The 23,440-nt window shown below is 47.0% G+C and overlaps 1 protein-coding gene across 7 annotated transcripts in view; it reads right to left on the bottom strand.

Annotated features, from left to right (window-relative positions):
• SEMA6B (semaphorin 6B) overlaps positions 1–23,440 on the bottom strand; it is a 214,499-nt gene that overhangs the window by 87,652 nt on the left and 103,407 nt on the right. For all 7 annotated transcript variants that reach the window (XM_039326970.1, XM_039326969.1, XM_039326972.1 and 4 more), the window contains 2 exons: positions 4,102–4,236; positions 1,788–1,914 (listed from right to left, as the gene is read on the bottom strand). In XM_039326970.1, the coding sequence (XP_039182904.1) occupies positions 1,788–1,914; positions 4,102–4,234 (260 nt within the window). In that variant the 5' untranslated portion in view covers positions 4,235–4,236. The remainder of the gene's footprint in view (positions 1–1,787; positions 1,915–4,101; positions 4,237–23,440) is intronic.

Genomic DNA, 23,440 nt, shown 5'->3' with positions numbered 1-23,440 from the left:
GATCAGGTGTTTAGTAACTCCATACAACAAACAAACAATGTTTACATGATACAACCAAATGCACAAGTACAGCATAGGTGGCACCATGCTCAATAGTAGTAACTGTGAGAGGGACCTCGGAGTCCTAGTAGGCAATCACCTAAATATGAGCCAGCCGTGTGCTGCAGCTGCCAAAAAGGCCAACACAGTGCTAGGCTGCATTAACAGAGGGATAGAATCAAGATCACGTGAAGTGTTAATGCCACTCTACAATGCCTTGGTAAGGTCACATTTGTAATACTGCATCCAGTTTTGGTCACTACGATGTAAAAAAGTTGTTGAGACTATAGAAAGAGTACAGAGAAGAGCAACAAAGATGATCAGGGGACTGGAGGCTAAAACATATGAGGAACGGTTGCTAGAATTGGGTATGTCTAGTTTAACGAAGAGAAGGACAAGGGGGGACATGATAGCAGTATTCCAATATCTCAGGGGCTGCCATAAAGAAGAGGGAATTAAGCTATTTTCCAAAGCACCTGAAGGCAGGACAAGAAGCAACGGGTGGAAACTAATCAAGGAGAGAAGCAACCTAGAACTAAGGAGAAACTTCCTGACAGTGAGAACAATTAATCAGTGGAACAGCTTGCCTCCAGAAGCAGTAAATGCTCCAACACTGGAAGTTTTTAAGAAGAGACTGGACAGCCATTTGTCCGAAATGGTGTAGGGTTTCCTGCCCGAGCAGGGGGTTGGACTAGATGACCTCCAAGGTCCCTTCCAACTTTACTATTATTATTATTATTATTATTATTATTATTATTATTATTATTATTATTATTATTATTATTATTATATTATATATGTGTGTATGTGTGTTTATTATATTATTATGTAATCTATATTATATAATACACGCACATTATTATATAAAACATAATATATTAAGATAAGATAAGAAGATAAGATAAGATGAGATGAGATGAGATGAGAAGAGAAGATGAGAAGAGAAGGTAAGGTAAGGTAAGGTAAGGTAAGGTAAGGTAAGATAAGATAAGATGACTATTGTCATTTTTTTACTGTGGGCACAACGGCACTCATCAAAAATGAAATCTAGTTGCTCACTCTCAAAGTGGAACACATACATGACACACACCTAAACATACTATATACAACGTATGTATAGACCAGGGGTAGGTACCCTTGGCTCTTTTATGACTCCTGGACTTCAACTCCCAGAATTCCTGAGCCAGACACGCTGAGGGGACAGGGAGAGGTTTCCAAGCTGAGCCGTGCTGGCTCAGGCATTCTGGGAGTTGGGGTCCAGAAAAGAGCCAAGGTTGCCTCCCCCTGGTATAGACCCATACCCCTACATATACATAACAAATAAATATTAAATACGGTGTGGACTTCAACTCCCAGAATTCCCCAGCCAATTTGGGAATTCTGGGAGTTGAAGTCCAGGCCTCTTAAAGTGAGCCAGACTGAGCAACACTCTGTAAAATGAGTTTTGACTCTTGGGGGATTTTTGTAGTCCTACCGACAATTTTCCATTCCATTTGATCTACCCTCGTACTGCGAACTTCCTGACCTCCCCCAGGCCTGCTCAAAGAATTCACCCGCGGCTCCCCCGTATCACGCAGCAACCCATTGCTAACCGAAAGAGAACCTCCACTGTCAGAGGCAGTCTATCTTAGATTATACCAGCCGCTCGATCGCCAGGGGAAAAAAAAATTCCAAAATTGGGCGATCGTTGCGCACTGTCGAATGTCTGAGGCCGCAGAAAAGTCACGCAAAGGACAGTGTCAAGTTACCTCTCCCCGATAAACAGCGTCCGGTTGATGGTCAGCATCCGTTGGATGTGGAGGCGCTCAGCCCCGGCCTCCTGGCTGGCGAATCGTCCGGGTCCGTTGCCCACAAACACGGCATATTGCTTGACGTCTGTGGGAAATCAAGGAGAGAGAGAGAGAGAGAGAGACGGGCGGGAAGTTACAAGTCGTCCTCAGTTTACGGCTCCAACGGAGCCCAACATTTCCGTTGCTAAGCGAGACCATTGCTCAATGAATCCCTGCCCCGTTTTACGAGGGAATCACTGTAGTTGTTAAGTTAGTAACATGGTTGTTAAGTGAATTTGCTTCGCCCTGCTTGTGACCCCCCCCCGGGGACACTGCAACCATCATAAATACGAGCCAGTTGCTAAGCATCTGAATTTTTGATCACAGGACCGTGGGGAGGCTGCAACGGTCCTAAGTCTGAAAACCCATCACAGGTCACTTTTTTCGACGCCGTCGTAACTTCGAACGGTCACTAAACGGACTGTTGTAAGTCAAGGACAGCCTTTATTGGGCAATTCCCAAAGGAATCCTGGTCTAGTTATCCAACCTCAGGATGAGGAAAGTCCAGGCGGCGGGAGGGTGGGGGGTGAAAATGCCTCATTGCTTTTTGAGGGATGTAGGATCAGGTCTGGACTGCTGGGGTGGATTCAAATCCTACTTCAAAGAAGCTTTGCAAAGAGCCCTGGTGGCACAGTGGTTAGAATGCAGCATTGCAGGCTAATTCACTGTTCACTGCCAGCAGTTCGATCCTGTCCGGCTCAAGATTGAGTCAGCCTTCCATCCTTCCAGATTGTTGGGGGGCAAGAGGCTGACTGTGTAAATTGCTTAGAGAGGGCTATTGCTCTCTATCTGTCTGTCTGTCTGTCTGGGTCTGTCTGTCTGTTTGTCTATCTATCTACCTATCATTTCTTTCTATCTATCTATCTATCTATCTATCTATCTATCTATCTATCTATCTATCTATCTATCTATCTATCTATCTATCTATCTATCTATGGGGGCAAATGTACTTTCAGACTGGCAAGATTCTGTTAATGTGTCAAGTATTGATTTAACAGCTAACCAGCATATGTAATGTAAGATGTAAAATGTAATGATGGGAATGACTCGGCAGGGTCTGTGTCTCTTGAAGAGCCTTCGTATAAAGGGAAGGCTCTGCTGATGTGTTCTCTCTCTTCCGTTTCCTGCTGTATCTGTGGTTTGTTGGATCCTGCTGTATTAGCAGGTGTATTTATATTTATATTTATATTGTATTTATATTGTTACTGGTGTATGATATTGTAGATCAGTGGTGGCGAACCTATGGCACGTGTGCCACAGGTGGCACGCAGAGCCCTCTTTGTGGGCACGCTCACCATCACCCCAGTCCTAGGCCTTCAGCTGGGTTTTATAAAACCTTTTCGCTTTAGGCCTCCACTGCCGTGTGCAAAAAAAAAAAGAGGTTCAATCAATCAATCAATTTCAACTTCTTGTGGGAAAAAAAAAGATCTTGCAAAGTTGGAATTGATTGATTGAACTTTTTAGTTCCGTTACCACTGCAGCCACGCCCACCCGGCACCTGACGATACATAAGTGGGTTTTGGGTTGCAGTTTGGGCACTCGGTCTCTAAAAGGTTCGCCATCACTCTTGTAGATAGTGTAAGATAAATCACCACGTGATCGCAATCCAGGTGTCTGACAACCAGCTTATACCGGCATTTAGGATGACTGCCACATCTTGATCACGATTCACTTAACGACCACAAGATTTACTTAATGACCATGTGATTCATTTAACAACCACATGATTCCCTCAACAATTGCACGATTCACTTAGTGACCGTACAATTTACTTAACAACTGCACGATTCACTTAATAACCACACGATCAACTTAAAGCCACATGATCCACTTAATGACCACACGATTCACTTAACAGCCGCAGGATTCATTTAACAACCGTACTATTCACTTGATGACCCTTTGATTCACTTAACGACCACACTTCACTTAAAGGCCACACGATTCACTTGAAGACTACACAATTCACTTAATGACCACACGATTCACTTGAAGACCACACAATTCACTTAACGACCACACACTTAACGAGCATACGATTCACTTAATAACCATGGTATAAATGGTCATAAAATCAGGTCCAGTCCTGTGAGGATTCGCTTAGCAACTGGATTGAATAGCAACCTTAATTCTGGATCCATGTTATGGTCGTAAGTCGAGGACTACCTGTCGTTCCACAAGGTAAACCCCAGTTGGAAAACGGTTTGCAAAAACTTTCCAGCCGGGCACTTACAGTCCTCCAGAGCGACGCTGATGGGCCCAGATTCTTCAGGGAAGTGGGCGCGAGACGTCCTCTCCAGCAGCAATAGGAAAATGAGAGGCAGGCAGGCGGGGTTCATGGCTTCCGTGCGGCGTGCCCTTCGCATCCCTGGAAAATTTCAAGGGAAGACAACCGAAGAATATTAAGCTGTTAGCCAGTGGTGGGACTCAAATAACTTAACATCCGGTTCTCTGCATGGATGCAGGCCTGGGCCTCCGAGGCCTAGAATGGCCTTCCGGAAGTGACATCCACACACTTCCGGTGGGCTGTTTTAGGCCTGGGAGGCCTCCTCCAGGCCTCCAAGGACTAGAATGGACTTCTGGAAGCGACATCCACGCACTTCCTGTGGGCTGTTCTAGGCCTGGGAGGGTTCCTCCAGGCCTCTGAGGCCTAGAACGGACTTCCGGAAGTGACACCCACGCACTTCCGGTGGGCCGTTTTAGGCCTGGGAGGCCTCCTCCAGGCCTCTGAGGCCTAGAACAGACTTCCGGAAGTGACACCCACGCACTTCCGGTGGGCCGTTTTAGGCCTGGGAGACCTCCTCTAGGCCTCCGAGGCCTAGAACGGACTTCCAGAAGCAGCATGGGTTCAGCCGGTTCTCTGAACTCAACAAAATTTAGCTACAAGTTCTACCAAACCAGTTTGAACCGGCTGAAGCCCACCACTGCTGCTAGCCCAAAAAAACTCAGTGTATAACCCATACCGTGACCCATACCATAGCTTTGGGAAAAAACAAAACAAAGCATCAAGGGAGCTACCCGTATTTTCTCCCCCAAAATAAGACTCTTATATTCATTTTTGCTTCAAAAGACGCACTAGGGCATTATTTTCTGGTTAGGTCTTATTTTTGGGGGGGGGGAAACAGGGTAGGATCCAAAGAGCTTGAACCCCAGGCCACACCGGACGCCTACGCTTGCCGTTCTCTTGTGGATTTATTTCCAAAATCCACCACATGCCTCTCCTGCTTTCCCCCTTCTTCTTGCCCTTAGCAGGTTCGCTGTGGAAATGAAGATGCCAATTGCAAAGACAGATCTCCTCTCCGATGACCCCGTGTGTCGGAACCATTTATCATCCAATTTCTAGTTTCCCCGGCCTTTCACTGTGGGCGCCTCCCGATTTCCCTTTGAGTTCCTCTGGGAAAGTTTTTAAGCTAACTTGGTTGATGGAAGCCAGGAACAGGGGGTCAATCCTGATATTGTTGCTTTCTAGGCGTTCCATCTTGTTAGCCGTAAATCTTGGAGAGGTTCTCAACTCGAGCTAGAAAAGTGGATTAATATCTTTTTATTTACGCATAAGTGAGAAGTAATCCCAAAGCTGCTTTTTTTCATAACATATGGAATGACTATCGGTTGCAGGAATATCGGAAAAGCTCACGAGGATCTTAAGCCAACACAACGTACGTGCATACTTCAAACTCAAGAATACCGTAAGGCAGAAGCTTGTCTACCCCAAAAGATGAAACACCAGACGCAAACTGAGCAACATGGTAGATGCAGTACAGTGCAGTGAGCCCTGTGCAGATCTGTACATCGGGGAAACAAAACAACCATTTCACAAACACAAGGCACAACATAAGAGAGCAAACCCATCAGGACAAGAGTCAGCCGTCCATCTGCATTTGAAAGACAAAGGCTTGAAAGAGGAGGCAAAGAGGAGGCAAAGAGGCCATCTACGTCAAAATTGAGCTGCCCTCTCTCAACAGAGGGGGAGAGACACAACATCATCTATCTCCAGTCTACAACACCGTTCTTTTGGCAGTTCCAAGAAGGCTGCACACCCATTTGCAGCACTCAGGTGACCCTGAGGACACAGATAAGCCTCCAGGTGGCCTCAACAACTCTCCAAAAGGATGCAAATGACCGGCTGTCTGCAAGGAGTATAAATCCTTCCATTTCCCCACGGTCCAGTCAGAACTGAAGAAACTTCTTGGACGAGAAGTACAGAGAAGAGCAACAAAGAGGATCGGGGGACTGGAGGTTAAAACATATAAGGAATGGCTGCTGGAATTGGGTATGTCTAGTTTAATGAAGAGAAGGACCAGGGGGACATGATAGCAGTCTTCCAGTATCTCAGGGGCTGCCCCAAAGAAGAGGGAGTCAAGCTATCCTCCAAAGCGCCTGAAGACAGGACAAGAAGCAACAGATGGAAACTAATCAAGGAGAGAAGCAACCTGGAACTAAGGAGAAACTTCCTGACAGTGAGAACTATTAACCAGTGGAACTACCTGCCTCCAGAAGCGGTGAATGCTCCAACAATGCAAGGTTTTAAGAAGAGACTGGACAGCCATTTGTCCGAAATGGTATAGGATTTTCTGCCTTAGCAGGGGGTTGGACTAGATAACCTCCAAGATCCCTTCCAACATTATTATTATTATTATTATTATTATTATTATTATTATTATTATTATTATTCAAGAAAGTCCAGTTGCCTCATGAAAAAGCACCTTTGGGACAACCAGGACCTGGATGACTGAGCATCTCCAGAAATGAAAAGTGACTTTCCCACAGGTAAAAGTAGAAAGATCCTTAGAAATGGAGACATAACTTTATACATGTAGTCCTGGACTTAACAGCAGTTCATTTAATAACCGTTCAAAGTTGCAACGGCACTTGTGACCCTTTTTCATGCTTACAACCGTCGCAGCCTCCCCGTGGTCAGGTGATCAAAATTCAGATGCTTGGCCACCGGTTCCTATTTACGACGGTTTGCAGTATCCCGGGGCGATTCATGGGAACTCCCCTTTGCAACCTTCTGACAAGCAAACTCAATGGGAAGCCAGAGCTACTAAACAACCGTGTCACTAATTTTACAACTGCAGTGATTCACTTAATAACTGTGGCAAGAAAAGTCATAAAATGGGGCCAAATTCGCTTAACATGTGCCTCAGTTAGCAACAGAGATTTTGGACTCAATTGTGGTCATGAATTGAGGACTATTTATACCAGGGGTAGGCAAGCTCGTGGACTTCAACTCCCAGAATTCCTGAGCCAGCCATGCTGAGGGGAAAGGGAGAGGTTGCCATGCTTAGCCATGCTGGCTCAGGAATTCTGGGAGTTGAAGTCCACGAGTCATGAAGGGGCCAAAGTTTCCCTCATGCTGGCTCAGGAATTCTGGGAGTTGAAGTCCACGAGTCATGAAGGGGCCAAAGTTTTCCTCATGCTGGCTCAGGAATTCTGGGAGTTGAAGTCCACGAGTCATGAAGGGGCCAAAGTTTCCCCTATGCTGGCTCAGGAATTCTGGGAGTTGAAGTCCACGAGTCATGAAGGGGCCAAAGTTTCCCTCATGCTGGCTCAGGAATTCTGGGAGTTGAAGTCCATAACTCATGAAGGAGCCATAGTTTCCCCCATGCTGGCTCAGGAATTCTGGGAGTTGAAGTCCACGAGTCATGAAAGGGCCGAAGTTTCCCCCATGCTGGCTCAGGAATTCTGGGAGTTGAAGTCCACGAGTCATAAAAGAGCCGAGGTTGCCTAGCCCTGGCCTATACATAGTTCAAGCATGTTGGGTTTGGAATACGTTCTCTCATTGGCTAGCATCACTTGAGTCATAAACCATCTTGCAGAGCAAGTCCAGCGTCTTTATATGTTCTACAGTTGTCCTCAACGTACGACGGCTCATTTAGTGACCGTTCAAAGTTATAATGGGATTGGGAAAAAGGGACACGACCGTTTTTCATCCTTGCGACCGTTGCAGCAGCACCCCCCATAGTCACGTGATTAAAATTCTGACGCTTGGCAACTGACTCGTATTTATGACGGTCATGGTGTCCTGGGGATCACGCGATCCCGTTTGGCGACCTTCTGACAAGCAAAGTCAATGGGGGAAGCCAGTTTCACTTAACAACCGTGTTACTAACTAGCTGGATCGATATGTTTCAACAACTGTGGCAAGAAAAGTCGTAAAACGGGGCAAACCTCACTTAAGAACTGCCTCGCTTAGCAACAGCCATTCCAGCCACTTGGCTCAAAAAAGGTGCCGTTTTTAAGAAAACCAGCAGAAACCCTGCCTGCAAATATAATTTTAAGATACCGATTTAGAAGCAGTCCCGTTCAATTTGTGGGGACCTATTTTCTCCAAAGCGAATAATTAGCGGCTTGCAAATGCCTCCTTGCCAAATCCCTGGCAAGACATCTGTCAGTCAAAAACAGGAGGGGAGACACACAGAAGACCATCTGTCGTTGCGCTGATTCAGGGATTGATTACATGCCATCATTTTTTGGGGGAAAGATTTTTTTTTAATCCCGCCTTTATTTTTGTCATAAATAACTGTAGGGGGTGAACATTTCTAATGTGCCTTCTGCCTCCTATTTTCCCCACAACAGTCCTGCGAGGTGGGTTGGGCTGAAAGGGAATGACTGGCCCAAAGTCACCCAGTTGGCTTTTATGCTTAGGACGGGACTAGAACTCACCGTCTCCTGGTGATTGGCTCAAAGTCATCCAGCTGGCTTTCAGGCCTAAGGCAGGACTAGAACTCACAGTCTCCTGGTGATTGGCCCAAAGTAACCCAGCTGGCTTTCAGGCTTAAGGCGGAACTAGAACTCACAGTCTCCTGGTGATTGGCCCAAAGTCACCCAGCTGACTTTCAGGCCTAAGGCGGGACTAGCTCACAGTCTCCTGGTGATTGGTCCAAAGTCACCCAGTTGGCTTTCAGGCTTAAGGCAGAACTAGAACTCACAGTCTCCTGGTGATTGGCCCAAAGTCACCCAGTTGGTTTTCATGCCTAAGGCAGGACTAGAACTCACTGTCTCTTGGTGATTGGCCCAGTGTCACCCAGCTGGCTTTTGGGCCTAAGGCAGGACTAGAACTCACAGTCTCCTGGTGATTGGCCCAAAGTCACCCAGCTGGCTTTCATTCCTAAGGCAGAACTAGAACTCACAGTCTCCTGGTGATTGGCCCAAAGTCATCCAGCTGGCTTTTAGGCCTAAGGCAGGACTAGAACTCACAGTCTCCTGGTGATTGGTCCAAAGTCACCCAGCTGGCTTTCAGGCCTAAGGCGGGACTAGAACTCACCGTCTCCTAGTGACTGTCCTGACACCCAGCCATGAAACCAAACTAGCCTTTGACTGCATTGAGTAGAGGAAGACTGAGCCGGTTGGAAGGAGAAGGTGTGAGTAAAATTGATTTGTTTTCCCGCTGAGAAGACCTTGAAATGCGTGTGGAGAAAACATCATTTTCCCTCTCTACCCCCCCGCCCCCCAGTGCACCACCTGACACAGATTGCCCGGAGAACTAATGAAATCAGCAAATTGAGGACAAACACAAGGAAAATATTTCATCAGGCATCACATAATCTACTTAGGGAATTCCACTGCCTTGAGAGGTGTGTAACAGCCATTTTCCAAACAAGCTTTTTTGTGAGTGAGTTTTACAATCAGGTTGCATTTGATGGACAGCACCTGGATGGTTGAGATTTGGTCCTTGCTGCTTGCTGTCCATCCCAAGGCAGAATAACAGAATTGGAAGGGACCTTGGAGGTCATCTAGTCCAACCCCCTGCTCAGGCAGGAAACCCTATATCATTCCAGACAAATGGCTGTCCAATCTCTTCTTGAAAACCTCCAGTGATGGAGCAGCCACAACGTCTGGAGGCAGGTTGTTCCACTGGTTAATTGTTCCCACTGTCAGGAAGTTTCTCCTTAGTTCCAGGTTGCTTCTCTCCTTGATTTAGTTTCCATCCGTTGCTTCTTGTCCTGCCTTCAGGTGCTTTGGAGAATAGGTTCACCCCTCTTCTTTGTAGCAACCCATCAAATATTGGAAGATTGCTATCCTGTCAATTTTGGTCAAAACAAAAAAGTCGTTGAGACTTTGGAAAAAGTGCAGAGAAGAGCAGCTAAGATGATTAAAGGCCTGGAGACTAAAACATACGAAGAACGGCTGTAGGATTTGGGCTTGGCCAGTCTACACAAAAGGAGGACTATGGGGGGACAAGATGGCAGTCTTCCATTATTTGAGAGGCTGCCACAAAAAAACAGGGTCCACCTATCCTCCAAAGCACCCGAAGGCAGGACGAGAAGCAACGGATGGGAACCAACCAAGGAGAGAAGCAACCTGAAATTAAGGAGAAACTTCCTAACCGTGAGTACACAATTAACCAATGGAACTACTTTCCTCCAGAAGTTGTGGGTGCTCCATGACTGGAGGCCTTTAAGAAGAGATTGGACAGCCACTTGTCTGAAATCGTACAGGGTTTCCTTTTTGAGCAGGGGGCTGGACTAGAAGACCTCCGAGGTTCTTTCCAGCTCTATTCTATTTCTTCTGTTTGCCTGTGACTGGGGTCCCTCTCCCGCCGACTAGAGTTTCAAATGGCAAATTCACCCATAATGCAGCGACATGCTTTTAGCATTCCACACACTGCTTTTAAGAAAGGTTTTGCTCTCTCTGGTTGAAGCTTGGGGACCCCCGTCGTGTTTCCAAGCCATGTTTTTGATGTTCTTTTGACTGCAGGTCACATTGTCCTGATCAATAAAACCTGTCTAACGTCACTTGAGGGATATGACAGAGGACTGCTCTCTCCACACCCAGAAATCAAAGCGTAAAATGCCTCGTTTTGCACCGCACTCCGGAGCACTGAATCACGACGAGGCTGGGTCACTCTCACACACCGCTTCCCAAATAAATTAATATTTCAATAATTCATTCCCCAACACCCCTGCAAATTCTTCACTCCTCTCCTTTTAAGGCAGGAAGGTGCCATTAATCCTAATTCTCACTTTCCGTTCACAGGTATAGGCGGTGGGAGGTGAGTGAGTGAGTGAGAGAGAGAGAGAGAGAGAGAGAGAGAGAGAAAAGCTCCAATAGGCCCTAATCAACTCGATAAAGAACTAAAAAAGGTGATATTATTTATTTTTATTTGTTTGTTGAATTTCTAGGCCGCCGATCTCACCACTAGGCGCCTATAGAATGTTGGATGGGGGAAAATTCGGTGTAAGTCTAGAGAGATAAAGAAAGCATACTATGGTCTAGTGGTGAAGGCACCAGGTGACAAACCGGGAGACGATGAGTTCTAGTTCTCCCTTAGTCGTGAAAGCCAGTTGGTGATTTGGGCCAATCACCAGGAGACGGTGAGTTCTAGTTCCACCGTAAACATGAAAGCCGTTTGGGTGACTTTGGGCCAATTAACAAGAGATGATGAGTTCTATTTTGGCCTTAAGCGTGAATGCCAGCTGGGTGGCTTTGGGCCAATCACTAGGAGAAGTGAGTTCTAGTTCTGCCTTAGGAATGAATGCCAGCTGGGTGACTTTGGGCCAATCACCAGGAGACAGGGAGTTCTAGTTCTGCCTTAGGAATGAAAGCCAGCTGGGTGACTTTGGGCCAATCACCAGGAGACAGTGAGTTCCAGTTCTGCCTTAGGAATGAAAGCCAGCTGGGTGACTTTGGGCCAATCACTAGGAGAAGTGAATTCTAGTTCTGCCTTAGGAATGAATGCCAGCTGATTGACCATTCTGTCTCAATCCAACTCACCTCACAGGGTTTTGTGGGGAGAATAGGAGGAAGATGGGGTATTAGATAGGTCCAGCACCTTGAGTTCTTTATTAAACAAGTAATAAAGACAGGATATAACTAATAATAATAATAATAATATTTCCAAGGTGGAGCCTGGAGAAGATCAGCCCTTCCAACTGGGAATTTAAGAAGCCTGATGTTTAAAAAAAGGTGACATTTCCTTTCAGCCAAAAATACACTCCAGATGATTTTCTGAAACTCCATGGAAACAGTTTTTGCATCCTTATCTAAGGGATGTTGTCCACCTCCACCTAACCTAGAGATTTCCTGTTGGCATCCCATCCCTGATCGAAAAGGATTATGAACTCGCAAAAGTGTATGGACTCTTTAACAACCACATAGATAGAGTTTGTTTGGGTATATCTCTTTCCCCCAACCTCTTCAGATCTTGGATGGTCCATTCATCACCTCTGTAACTTAGTCCACTCCACCTTACCACTGGCTGTCCTCTTCTTCTCTTCCCTTCCCTTCCCTCTTTCCTAGCACTGGGGAACTTCTCTAGAAAGATAGATCTTCACATAATAAGTCCAACATGTGACAGCGCCTGGTCCATGGTGTCTCCAGGGAGGACTTGGGGTTGATGTGTTCAATGATCTATTGACTTGTTCTTTCAGCTATTCATAAAATTCCCAGGCGTCTTCTCCAAATCCAACCCTGATTTAACAAACTTCTTCTGCCAATAACAGAGTCCACTGGGGACATTCATTTGCCAGAAGGTCCTGGCAGTGAGCTGGGAACTCTCCGTGGCTCCTTTTCAAGTGGTTGTGTGCTTTGCACACCCAACAAAGCAACCCCAGGTCGGTCTTTGTTCTCGGTGGTCGGTGAGGAACCAGAAAGACAGAGGAGTGAGTGGGGCCATCTTCTTTTGGTATGGTCCTTCTAGATGGGTTGGAGCAATGTTTCCCAACTTTAAGATGTGTGGACTTCAACTCATGTGGATGACGGGCTATGTGTTTTACAACGTTTTAACCCAATCGGCAGCAAGGAATGCTGGGGAGGGGGTGCATGTTGACGGAGTTCTGGCAAACTCCAGACTGGTGGCCACGTGAAACAGTGCAAACCCCATGCTACTGCAGACTGAATTATTACATCCACCCCTGCAAACAGTAGGAGGTCCGCCCAGTCGTTTTGTTGGTAATTGATGTACCAGCAGAGGTATTGTTCCAGCAGTCCATTCGTACATTCGCAAGCTCCATTAGTTTGAGAGTGGTGCAAGGAACTTAGACCCTGGGTGTCAAGGTTGAAGCTTGTTTTGCTGGTGCGACAATTATTGCTTCTTAGCTTGCCAATGAACCTGGGGGGGGGGAGGATGGGGTGCAAATGGGTGTGAAGCCTTCTTGGAACTACTAAAAGGACTGTATTGTAGGCTGGACATAGATGATGTCGTATCCCTCCCCCTCTGTTTAATAATAATAATAATCATCATCGTCATCATCATCATCCATGCAGTGACATTGACAGACTTTATCTACCAAGGCAAATAGGTGGGCGTGGAATGCTACAAGTACATCAGATGGTTGAAGAAGAAAAAATGGCTTTGGAAGAATATCTGAAGAACAATGATGAAGATGCACTGAAATTAGTATATCAGGAAGGCTTACTAACTACTGGAGAGACCAAACTGGCCTACAAGAAAGACCAAATGAAGAACAGAATAGAGGCATGGGAAGACAAAGCACTACATGGCCAATACATGAAAAAAATAGCTGGGAAAGCAGATAATAATAAAACCTGGCAATGGCTAAGAGCAGGAAAATTGAAGAAGAGACCGAGGGACTAATTCTGGCTGCACAAGACCAAGCCTTAAGGACAAATGCATACAAAGTCAAAATTGAGAAGACAGCAACAGACAGTAAGTGCCGCCTATGCAAAGAAGCTGAAGAAACAGTGGACCACTGGTAAGCTGTTGCAAGAAGATTGCACAGACTGATTACAAGCAGCGGCATGACAAAGTAGCAACAATGGTGCATTGGAAGATCTGCAAAAAATATCATTTGCCTGTAGGCAAAAACTGGTGGGATCATAAAATAGAGAAAGTCATAGAAAATGATAAAATTAAACTGCTCTGGGACTTCAGAATTCAAACAGACAAGCACCTGCAACATAACACCCCAGACTTAACAATTGTCGATAAGAAAGACAAAAAAGTCTGGATATAGAAATGGAAAGAGCTGTGGAGAAGTAGTACCAAGTAGGCTAGTTGGGTGCAATCCCAAAACAACTGGAGCACCACTTGAACACCATTGGCATTGACAAATTCGCTATTAGTCAATTGCAAAAGGCGGCCTTATTAGGAACTGCTTCCATCCTGCGACGATACCTGTAATACCATCAAACATCCACATCTGCCTATCCCAGGTCCTGGGTAAGGACTCGATAGGTAGACAAAATGCCAAATCCAATCTGAACATCTGGCTGACTGTGCGATGATCCATAATAATAATAAAGTTGGAAGGGACCTTGAAGGTCATTGAGTCCAACCCCCTGCTCAGGCAGGAAACCCTACACCATTTTGGACAAATGGCTGTCCAGTCTCTTCTTAAAAACTTCCAGTGTTGGAGCATTTACTGCTTCTGGAGGCAGGTTGTTCCACTGGCTAATTGTTCAAACTGTCAGGAAGTTTCTCCTTAGTTCTAGATTGCTTCTCTCCCTGATTAGTTTCCATCCGTTGCTTCTTGTCCTGCCTTCAGGCGCTTTGGAGAATAGGTAGACCCCTCTCTTGTTTGGGGCAGCCCTTGAGATATTGGAAGAGGTGCCATGATGTCCCCCTCGTCCTTCTCTTCATCAAACTAGACATACCCAATTCCAGCAACCGTTCCTTATATGTTTTAGCCTCCAGTCCCCTAATCATCTTTGTTGCTCTTCTCTGTACTCTTTCTAGAGTCTCAACATCTTTTTCACATCGTGGTGACCAAAACTGGATGCAGCATTCCAAGTGTGGCTTTCTCAAGGCCTTGTAAAGTGGTACTAACACTTCACATGATCTTGATTCTATCCCTCTGTTAATGTAGCCTAGCACTGTGTTGTGACATGTGACATATGACATGTCGCGCGATGTATCGGGACTCTTGCCATTGCCGGCCATGGGGTGGGCGCGGATTCCGCGGGACGCCTCCAGCCCGCGGGCCAGCAATTTGACACCCCTGACTTAAACCACCGGGTTAGTAACTTCTATCAACCGCAATCATCCACAAGAAAGGGACAAGAAATGTCCTAAAATGGGGGCAGAACCCGTTTCACAATGGTCTTGCTTAACCACAGAAATTTTGGGCTCCCTTGGCGTCGTAAGTCGAGGGCTTACCTGTGCGTGCTTTTAATTGGTTAAAAATAAAATAGCCGTTTGCTTTGCTTGTGAATATCGGTACATCTTGGCCTCGGAGACCACCCCCAACCCCGGTGCTACCGAGAAATCTCGCTAATTCTTTTCTTTCTCGGACACCAAAACAGCTTCGGAAGCCAATGACGCTGGAGACATCCAACACTGAAGCAGATAATTAAATCTCTATTCTGTATCTTGTCCAGAATAGACATCTGCGCCGTCAAAGGACAAACAAAGAGTGAGAAATTTCATCTTTTTTGAGCTATTTCTGCAGACTCTCCTCATCTGTTTATGTAAGAATGGGTACATTTCAAACTCCTGCTGCCCTCTACTCCAGCAGATGGTTTTCCAAACGGGGCAGCTTCGAATAGGATTCTGGGAGCTGAAGTCCGTAAAGCTTAAACTCGCTAAGACTCAGGTGGAAGCAGAATGACAGTGTAACAGAGCTGGAAGGGACCTTGGAGGTCTTCTAGTCCAGCCCCCTGCTCAGGCAGGAAACCTTATGCAAAGGATAGGCAACCTTGGCTCTTTTAGACTTGTGGACTTCAACTCCCAGAATTCCTGAGCCAGCTATGCTGAGGGGATAGGGAGAGGTTTCCAAGCTGAGCCATGCCGGCTCAGGAATTCTGGGAGTTGAAGTCCATGAGTCATAAAAGAGCCACGGTTGCCCACCCCTGGCTTACACCATTTCAGACAAATGGTCATCCAATCTCTTCTTAAAAACCTCCAGTGATGGAGCACCCACCACTTCTGGTGGCAAGCTGTTCCATTGGTTAATTGTTCTCACTGTCAGGAGATTTCTCCTTAGTTCTAGGTTGCTTCTCTCCTTGATTTAGTTTCCATTCATTATTTCTTGTCTTGCCTTCTGGGGCTTTGGAGAATAGACAGACATCCCCCCCTTTTCTTTATGGCAGCCCCTCAAATATTGTCACCTGTAACCTTCCTGTTCATTAGACTAGACATACCCAATTCCCGCAACCGTTTTTTGTATATTTTAGCCTCCAATCCCCTGATCATCTTTTGTTGTTCTTCTCTGCACCCTTTCTAGAGTTTCAACATCTTTTTTTTTTTAATATCCGGATGACAGAAACTAGATGTAATATTCCAAGTGTGGCCTTAGCAGGGCATTATAAAATGGTTTTAACACTTTGTGTGATCTTGATTCTCTCCCTCTAGGATTGTGTTGGCTTTTTGGGCAGCTGAGGCACAATGCTGGCTCATATTCAAGAGATCCTCCATTAGGACTAGGAAAGATCAGGTCCACCCATGAAGGCCCACTTAAAATGGACTTATTGCACCTCACACCTAAACATGGGAATCTTCTCAACAAATAGTTAGCACCTGCTAGGAATCAGATAAGGGCAGTGGTGATATTCAGCCGGTTCGTATCAGTTCAGCAGAACCAGTAGCTAATTCTTTGTTGCCCAGGCCCTGAATGAACTTCTGGAAGTGGCATCCACACAGAGAACTGGTTGTTCACCTATTTGAATCCTACCGTTGAATCAATCATCTAGGTCTGTCTGTCTGCCTGCCTGCCTGCCTGCCTGCCTACCTACCTACCTACCTACCTACCTACCTATCTATCTCTATAACCCAGTGGTGGGATTCAGCCAGTGCGCACCAATTCGGTAGCTAATTTTTTGTTGCCCAGGCCTTGAACAAACTTCCGGAAGTGGCATCCACACAGAAAACCGGTTGTTCACCTATTTGAAACCTACCATTGAATCAATCATCTAGGTCTGTCTGTCTGTCTGTCTGTCTGTCTGTCTGTCTGTCTGTCTGTCTGTCTGTCTGTCTATCTGTCTATCTGTCTATCTATCTATCTATCTATCTATCTATCTATCTATCTATCTATCTATCTATCAACCCAATGGTGGGATTCAGGTGGTGTGCACCAATTTGGCAGAACTGGTAGCTAATTTTTTGTTGCCTAGCCCAGAACAAACTTCCGGAAGTGGCATCCACACAGAAAACCGGTTGTTTACCTATTTGAATCCCACCATTGAATCAATCATCTAGGTCTGTCTGTCTGTCTGTCTGTCTGTCTGTCTGTCTGTCTGTCTGTCTATCTATCTATCTATCTATCTATCTATCTATCTATCTACCTACCTACCTACCTACCTACCTACCTATGTCTATCTATCATCTATCTATATCTATCAATCCAATGGTGGGATTCAGCCGGTTCGCACCACTTCAGCAGAACCGGTAGCTAATTTTTTGTTGCCCAGGCCCAGAATGGACTTCGGGAAGTGGCATTCACATAGAGAACCGGTTGTTCACATATTTGAATCCCACCATTGGATAAGCGTCAAGGGAATTCAAGGGAGGCTGGACTTAGTTCATTTGTGATTATGTAGGGATTCTAGGCTGATCCCTCTCTTGACGCCGACCCCAGATTCTGCCATTCCTTCTCCTCCATCAGGGCTGAAAAACACTGATCTAACTGGAAGTCTACCGTCAGCGTTATGAACTCGTCAGCTGGATCTGCCGGAAAATTACAATTAAGTCATCCTCCGCTTACCACCACAACTGGGAGCAGAACTTGCATTGCTAAGCGAAGCAGGTGTTTAGTGACCTTTTGTTGCTGAAGAAATCACTGCAGTTGTCAAATCAAGCGAATCTGGACTTGACTTTGCTTGGGAGGGTTGCAAATGACAATCTTGGGGCCTCCAGGGTGCGATGCACAACCTTCTCTTACGTCTCTAAAACCACAACCCTGAAGATGTTACCCAGGTAGGCGGTAAAATAGCTTTACACAAAAGCGCAAAGCCTGCTTAGAGAACCGTGCTGAGCTACATTACTATGCCTGGTTTTAAATCCTCATCAGCGCCAGGAACAAAGGATTATTAGGGATAATGTTGGAGGGACTAAATACCAAAGCTGTACTCGGTTCCGATCGGAGCAGTGTTTCCTCAACCCTGGCAACTGCTGGAGGAGGGGTGGACTTCAAGTCCCAGAATTCTCCAGCCAGCAAAGCTTCAGAACTGTCCGGCTTAGCCACAGAAACGTTGGGCTCCACTTAGGACAGTGGATCTCAACCTTTTTAATGCCGCGACCCCCAACCGGTCGTAAGTCGAGGACTACTCAACCGGTCGTAAGTCGAGGACTACTCAACCGGTCGTAAGTCGAGGACTACTCAACTGGTGCAGCACCGTTTGCAGAATGGGACTTTTGGCGGGCTCAGCAAGGCAGAGACAGCCTGGACAATTCTTATTGGCTTTTGAAAGCCAATAGAATTAGACTCTATTCAAGAGCGTCTATTCTATTGGCTTTCCAAAGCCAATAGAATAAAAGGGAGTAGCACAACTAAGGAAAAGGGGAAAAAAATGGCGGACTGTGTTGTTTGGCGACCCCCGTGAAATGGTCGTTCGACCCCAAATGGGGTCCCAACCCACAGATTGAGAACCACTGACTTAGGACTACTTGTAGCTTGTTAGAAGCTTAACAAAAACGGCTTGCAAACAGCTTTGGCTGCAAGGGTGTTGAGGACGCCAAAATTGCTCGCCGTTGTCCGGAAACATCCAAAAGAGAGACATCCCCGTTTTCCCGACAAGGCAGCTTCTGAGATGGCAACCCAGGGGCGTTCAGAAACATCTGTTGGGGATTGCACCGGCCGCAGTGCCTTCCCCCGGGGGAGGTGGGGGGATGGAGGAGGTGGGAGAAGCAACCGTCTCCAAAAATGATTCCGATGCAAACAATGGAGAAGCAGGTGGCGATGAGTCACAGATGGGAAGGATGAAGGAAGGAGGAAAAATTCGGAGCCCCGTGGAATGCTGTGTTTGGGCCTTCTGATGGATGTGTGTGTCTCATTTTCGCTGCAAGAGCCTTCTGAACATCTCCACCCCCCCCCACTACAACCCTGCGAGGGAGTTTGGGCTGAGAGGGAGGGGCCGGTCCAAATTCAGCCAATGAACTTTGACGGAGGAGGGAAAATTAGAACTCGCGTCTCGCCGTCGCATAGTCCAACATCCTCTCCACCGCCAAACAGCCTTCCACAGTCCTGATCCAGAAGATGCCAAGAAGACAGCAAGGTGGGGCCGACGCGTCTGATGCAGAGTATCCACTCCGAGGTCAAAAAAGTCAAAATGGCAGCTGTGACTGCACGGCTGAGACCCCCCTGTCTTGTTTTTAACCTGTCTTGCGTGCATTACAAAAATGACGAATGACAAAAAAGGTGGAGATTTCGTTGTGCGTGAGTGAACCTGGTCTTGAGGTGTTGTTGTTGTTGTTGTTGTTTTACTCCTCTTGGGGGGTCTAATCCTGTAGTAAGGTAGACTGCCTTTGAATATGGAGGAAGTTGGACTTTTCTAGCTTGTGAAAAGGCACCCGGCTGCAGTGAACACCATAGCTTAGATACGCTTTGCCCTTTTATGCTCCATTTAAGAGCCTGCTGGATCAACGGCATTGCTTCGTGCCCAAATCTCACATTCGGGGGTGGGAAGATCCACTTTTTGTATCCTACACACCATTTCACACAAACGTGGACGCAAGTGGGGCTGTTTGGTAATGGCGTGTGGGAAAGACCTTCAGAGGTGGACGAAATGACACTCCAAGGCAGGGGTCCTCAAACTTGGCCACTTTTAAGATTTGTGGGCTTCAACTCCCAGAATCCCCCAGCCAGCAATTCTGGAAGTTGAGGTCCATAAGTCTTAAAGGGGCCAGGTTTGAGGACCCCTGCCCTATATCAGGGATGGCGAACCTTTTAGAGACCGAGTGCCCAAACTACAACCCAAAACCCACTTATTTATCGCCGGGTGCCGGGTGGGTGTGGCCCACTGGGTGGACGTGGTTGTGGCGGTCATGGCAGATCGGGTGGGTGTGGCCAAGATCGACGCGATCACCTCGATGTTGCTCGTGGGGAGGGACACCTGTAGGGGCCGGGCAGGATTGGGGGAGATCCAGGGGGTCTCTGGCAGGTGGGGCGGTGGACAGGAGACTCATTTATTTTATTTTTATTTATGAAACTTATATACCGCTTTAAGTGCAAGCACTCTCTAAACGGTGTACACCAGTAAGCAATGTATACATATATTTACATTGCCCCCAACAATCTGGGTCTTCATTTTACCTACCCTGGAAGGATGGAAGGCTGAGTCAACCTTGAGCCGGTGAGATTTGAACCGCTGACCTGCTGAACACAGTCAGCTAAAGTGGCCTGCAGTACTGCACTCTAACTGCTGCGCCACCTCGGCTCATCCTGCGGGGTGAGGCAAGGCGAGGCAGGGCAGGGGTGCCATTGTCACAGGGCAAAGCGAGGCAGGGCAGGGGTGCCATTGTCGCAGGGCAAGGCAAGACAGGGGCTGGGGTGTCTGCTGCCTGACACCATCAGCCCCCGCACACAGAGGCCAGCCAGCGCATGGGTGCTGGGATGCATCCAGCCACGTGGGACCTTGGTGAGTTAGCGGGCGGCTGGTTGAAGAGGGACGGCTGCCATTTCCGGGGCATGGTGCGCGTGCCCACAGAGAGGGCTCTGAGTGCCGCCTCTGGCACGCGTGCCATAGGTTCGCCACCACTGCCCTATATCATTTCAGACAAATGATCCGCTTTCTCTGTACTAAGCAGCGTTTCACACGAACGTGGACGCAGGTGGAGCTGTTCTGTGATGGTGCGTGGGAAAGACCTTGAGAGGTGGACGAAATGACACTCCCAAGGGGAACGGACAGATAAGAGACAGCTTAGTCCATAGCTAGAGAGTGGACAAGGCAAGAGATTTGGATGAAATTCTCCCTAGTTTTTCAAGCTGCAAAAGTGGGGGGGGAGAGATGTTGCCTAGGAAACGGTCAGATAAAGGAAGGCGTAACACAAAGCTGCATGACGGCTGGAGAAAGAGGCTCAATTAATCAGAATAGAACTGGAAGGGACCTCGGAGGTCATCTAGTCCAGTGGTTCTCAACCTGTGGGTCGGGACCCCATTTGGGGTCGAACGACCATTTCACGGGGGTCGCCAAACAATGCAGTCGCCATTTTCCCCCCCTTTTCCTTAGCTGTGCTACTCCCTTTTATTCTATTGGCTTTTGAAAGCCAATAGAATAGACTCTCTTGAATAGAGTCTAATTCTATTGGCTTTCCAAAGCCAATAGGAATTGTCCGGGCTGTCTCTGCCCTGCTGAGCCCGCCAAAAGTCCCATTCTGCAAACAGTGCTGCACCAGTTGAGTAGTCCTTGACTTACGACCGATTGACTAGTCCTCGACTTACGACCGGTTTGGGGAGGTCGCGGCATTAAAAAGGTTGAGAACCACTGTTCTAGTCCATATCCCCTGCTCAAACAGGAAACCCTATACCAGGGTAGGCAACCTTTTATGACTCGTGGATTTCAACTCCCAGAATTCCTGAGCCAGCCACGCTGAGGGGAAAGGGAGAGGTTTCCAAGCTGAGCCAGGCTGGCTCAGGAATTCTGGGAGTTGAAGTCCATGAGTCATAAAGCAGCCTAGGCCTAGGCCAGAGGTAGGCAACCTTGGCTCTTTTATGACTCGTGGACTTCAACTCCCAGAATTCCTGAGCCAGCCATGCTGAGGGGAAAGGGAGAGGTTTCCAAGCTGAGCCAGGCTGGCTCAGGAATTCTGGGAGTTGAAGTCCATGAGTCATAAAGCAGCCTAGGCCTAGGCCAGAGGTAGGCAACCTTGGCTCTTTTATGACTCATGGACTTCAACTCCCAGAATTCCTGAGCCAGCTTGGCTCAGCTTGGAAACCTCTCCCTTTCCCCTCAGCATGGCTGGCTCAGGAATTCTGGGAATTGAAGTCCATGAGTCATAAAAGAGCCAAGGCTGCCTACCCCTGCCCTATATCATTTCAGACCGGTGGCTGTCCAGTCTCTTCTTAAAGACCTCCAGTGATGGAGCACCCACAACTTCTGGTGGCAAGCTGTTCCATTGGTTAATTGTCCTCCCTGTTAGGAAGTTTCTCCTTAATTCTAGGTTGCTTCTCTCCTTGATCAGCTTCCATCCATTGTTTCTTGTCCTGTCTTCAGGTGCTTTGGAAAATGATTTGACCCCCTCCTCTTCTTTGTGGCAACCCCTCAAATAATGGAAGACTGCTATCATGTTCCCCCCCCCCAAGTCCTTCTTTTCTCTAGACTAGCCAAACCCAAGTCCTGCAGCCGTTCTTCGTTTGTTAGTCCCCAGGTCTAGTTGCTCTTCTCTGCCTTTTTCCCAAAGCCTCAACATCTTTTTTGTAACCTGGCGACCAAAACTGGATGCAGCGTTCCAGGTGTGGCCTTAGTAAGGATTTATAAAGCGATACTAATACCTCACGTGGTTTTTATTCTAGGCCTCTGTTTATACAATCCAGGATTGTTTTAAGGAAGGGACCCTTCTCAATTTCCCAGGCTGTAAAAGGAGATGGCAGGGGGATTTGCACTTTCAGACTGGCAAAACTCTGCCAAAGTCGCTTTACAACAAAGTGGATTTTGCTTCTCCGGTCGTGATGCCCGTCTGGTTGATCTCGCGAGGCTGCCCCCCATTGACGCTGTGCAGTGTTTCTCAGCCTTGACCATTTTAAGGCATGTGGACTTCAACTCCCAGAATTCCACAGGCAGCAATGCTGGCTGTGGAATTCTGGGAGTTGAAGTCCACATGCCTTAAAATGGTCAAAGTTGAGAAACACTGCGCTGTCGTGACCGATCCTCTTTCGGTCCCCAAAGACCTCCCGTTCTTTCGCCCCGTTTTATATTTAAACCATAAAAGAAAAACAAAATTCTTCAAATTTGCCAGCCTGCCCGCAAAATAGCCCTGCTCATTTATTTCTGCCTGACATCTTTTCCATCCCTACCGTGTCCTTTTGGGTTTTTTTTCTTGAAATGCGGTGGCCAGAATGGTGCATTGCATTGGAACATGTGCTGTGCTGAGGATTTATATAATGCCATTATGATCCTTGCTCCAGATTTATGTAATAGCCTTATAACCAACCTGACATGGCGGTTCATTGTATTAGTCCTCTTTGCACATACCTAATTTATCTCCGGCAGGGACTTGCTTAACAGTTATAAAATAAAAAAAGGAACTTGGGAAGAAAAATAATCCATCCGGAATTCAAATCCTGCGTAATGGGAAGGAGAAACCGAGTCATAGAAGATCTGTTTGGCGGTATTATAAATACTGGAATGTCCTGCCAGGCTGGCTCAAGATTCTAGTCCTCACTGGTTTCAATACAAAGACAAAGGAAACTGGAATCGGGGTTCTATTGGAATTGAGGGGGACAATATCCAACCGTCTTAAAGCAGGCTGGCTGGGGAATTCTGGGAATTGAAGTCCACCAATCTGAAGGCATGCTGAGCGGAGAATTCTGGGAGCTGAACTCCACCAATGTTTAAATCCTGTGGTTAGGAAATGCGGGGGGTTGAAGTCCACAGTTCTTGAAGCATGTTGAGTGGAGAATTCTGGAAGTTGAAGTCTAACCATCTTGCTGGAATTGGGTATGTCTAGTTTAACGAAGAGAAGGGGGGACATGATAGCAGTCTTCCAGTATCTCAGGGGCTGCCCCAAAGAAGAGGGA

Source organism: Crotalus tigris, unplaced genomic scaffold, assembly GCF_016545835.1.
Source record: "Crotalus tigris isolate CLP2741 ecotype Arizona unplaced genomic scaffold, ASM1654583v1 scf7180000024348.693503, whole genome shotgun sequence".
Lineage (NCBI taxonomy): Eukaryota > Metazoa > Chordata > Lepidosauria > Squamata > Viperidae > Crotalus > Crotalus tigris.
This window is presented reverse-complemented; position numbering and strand designations above follow the sequence as displayed.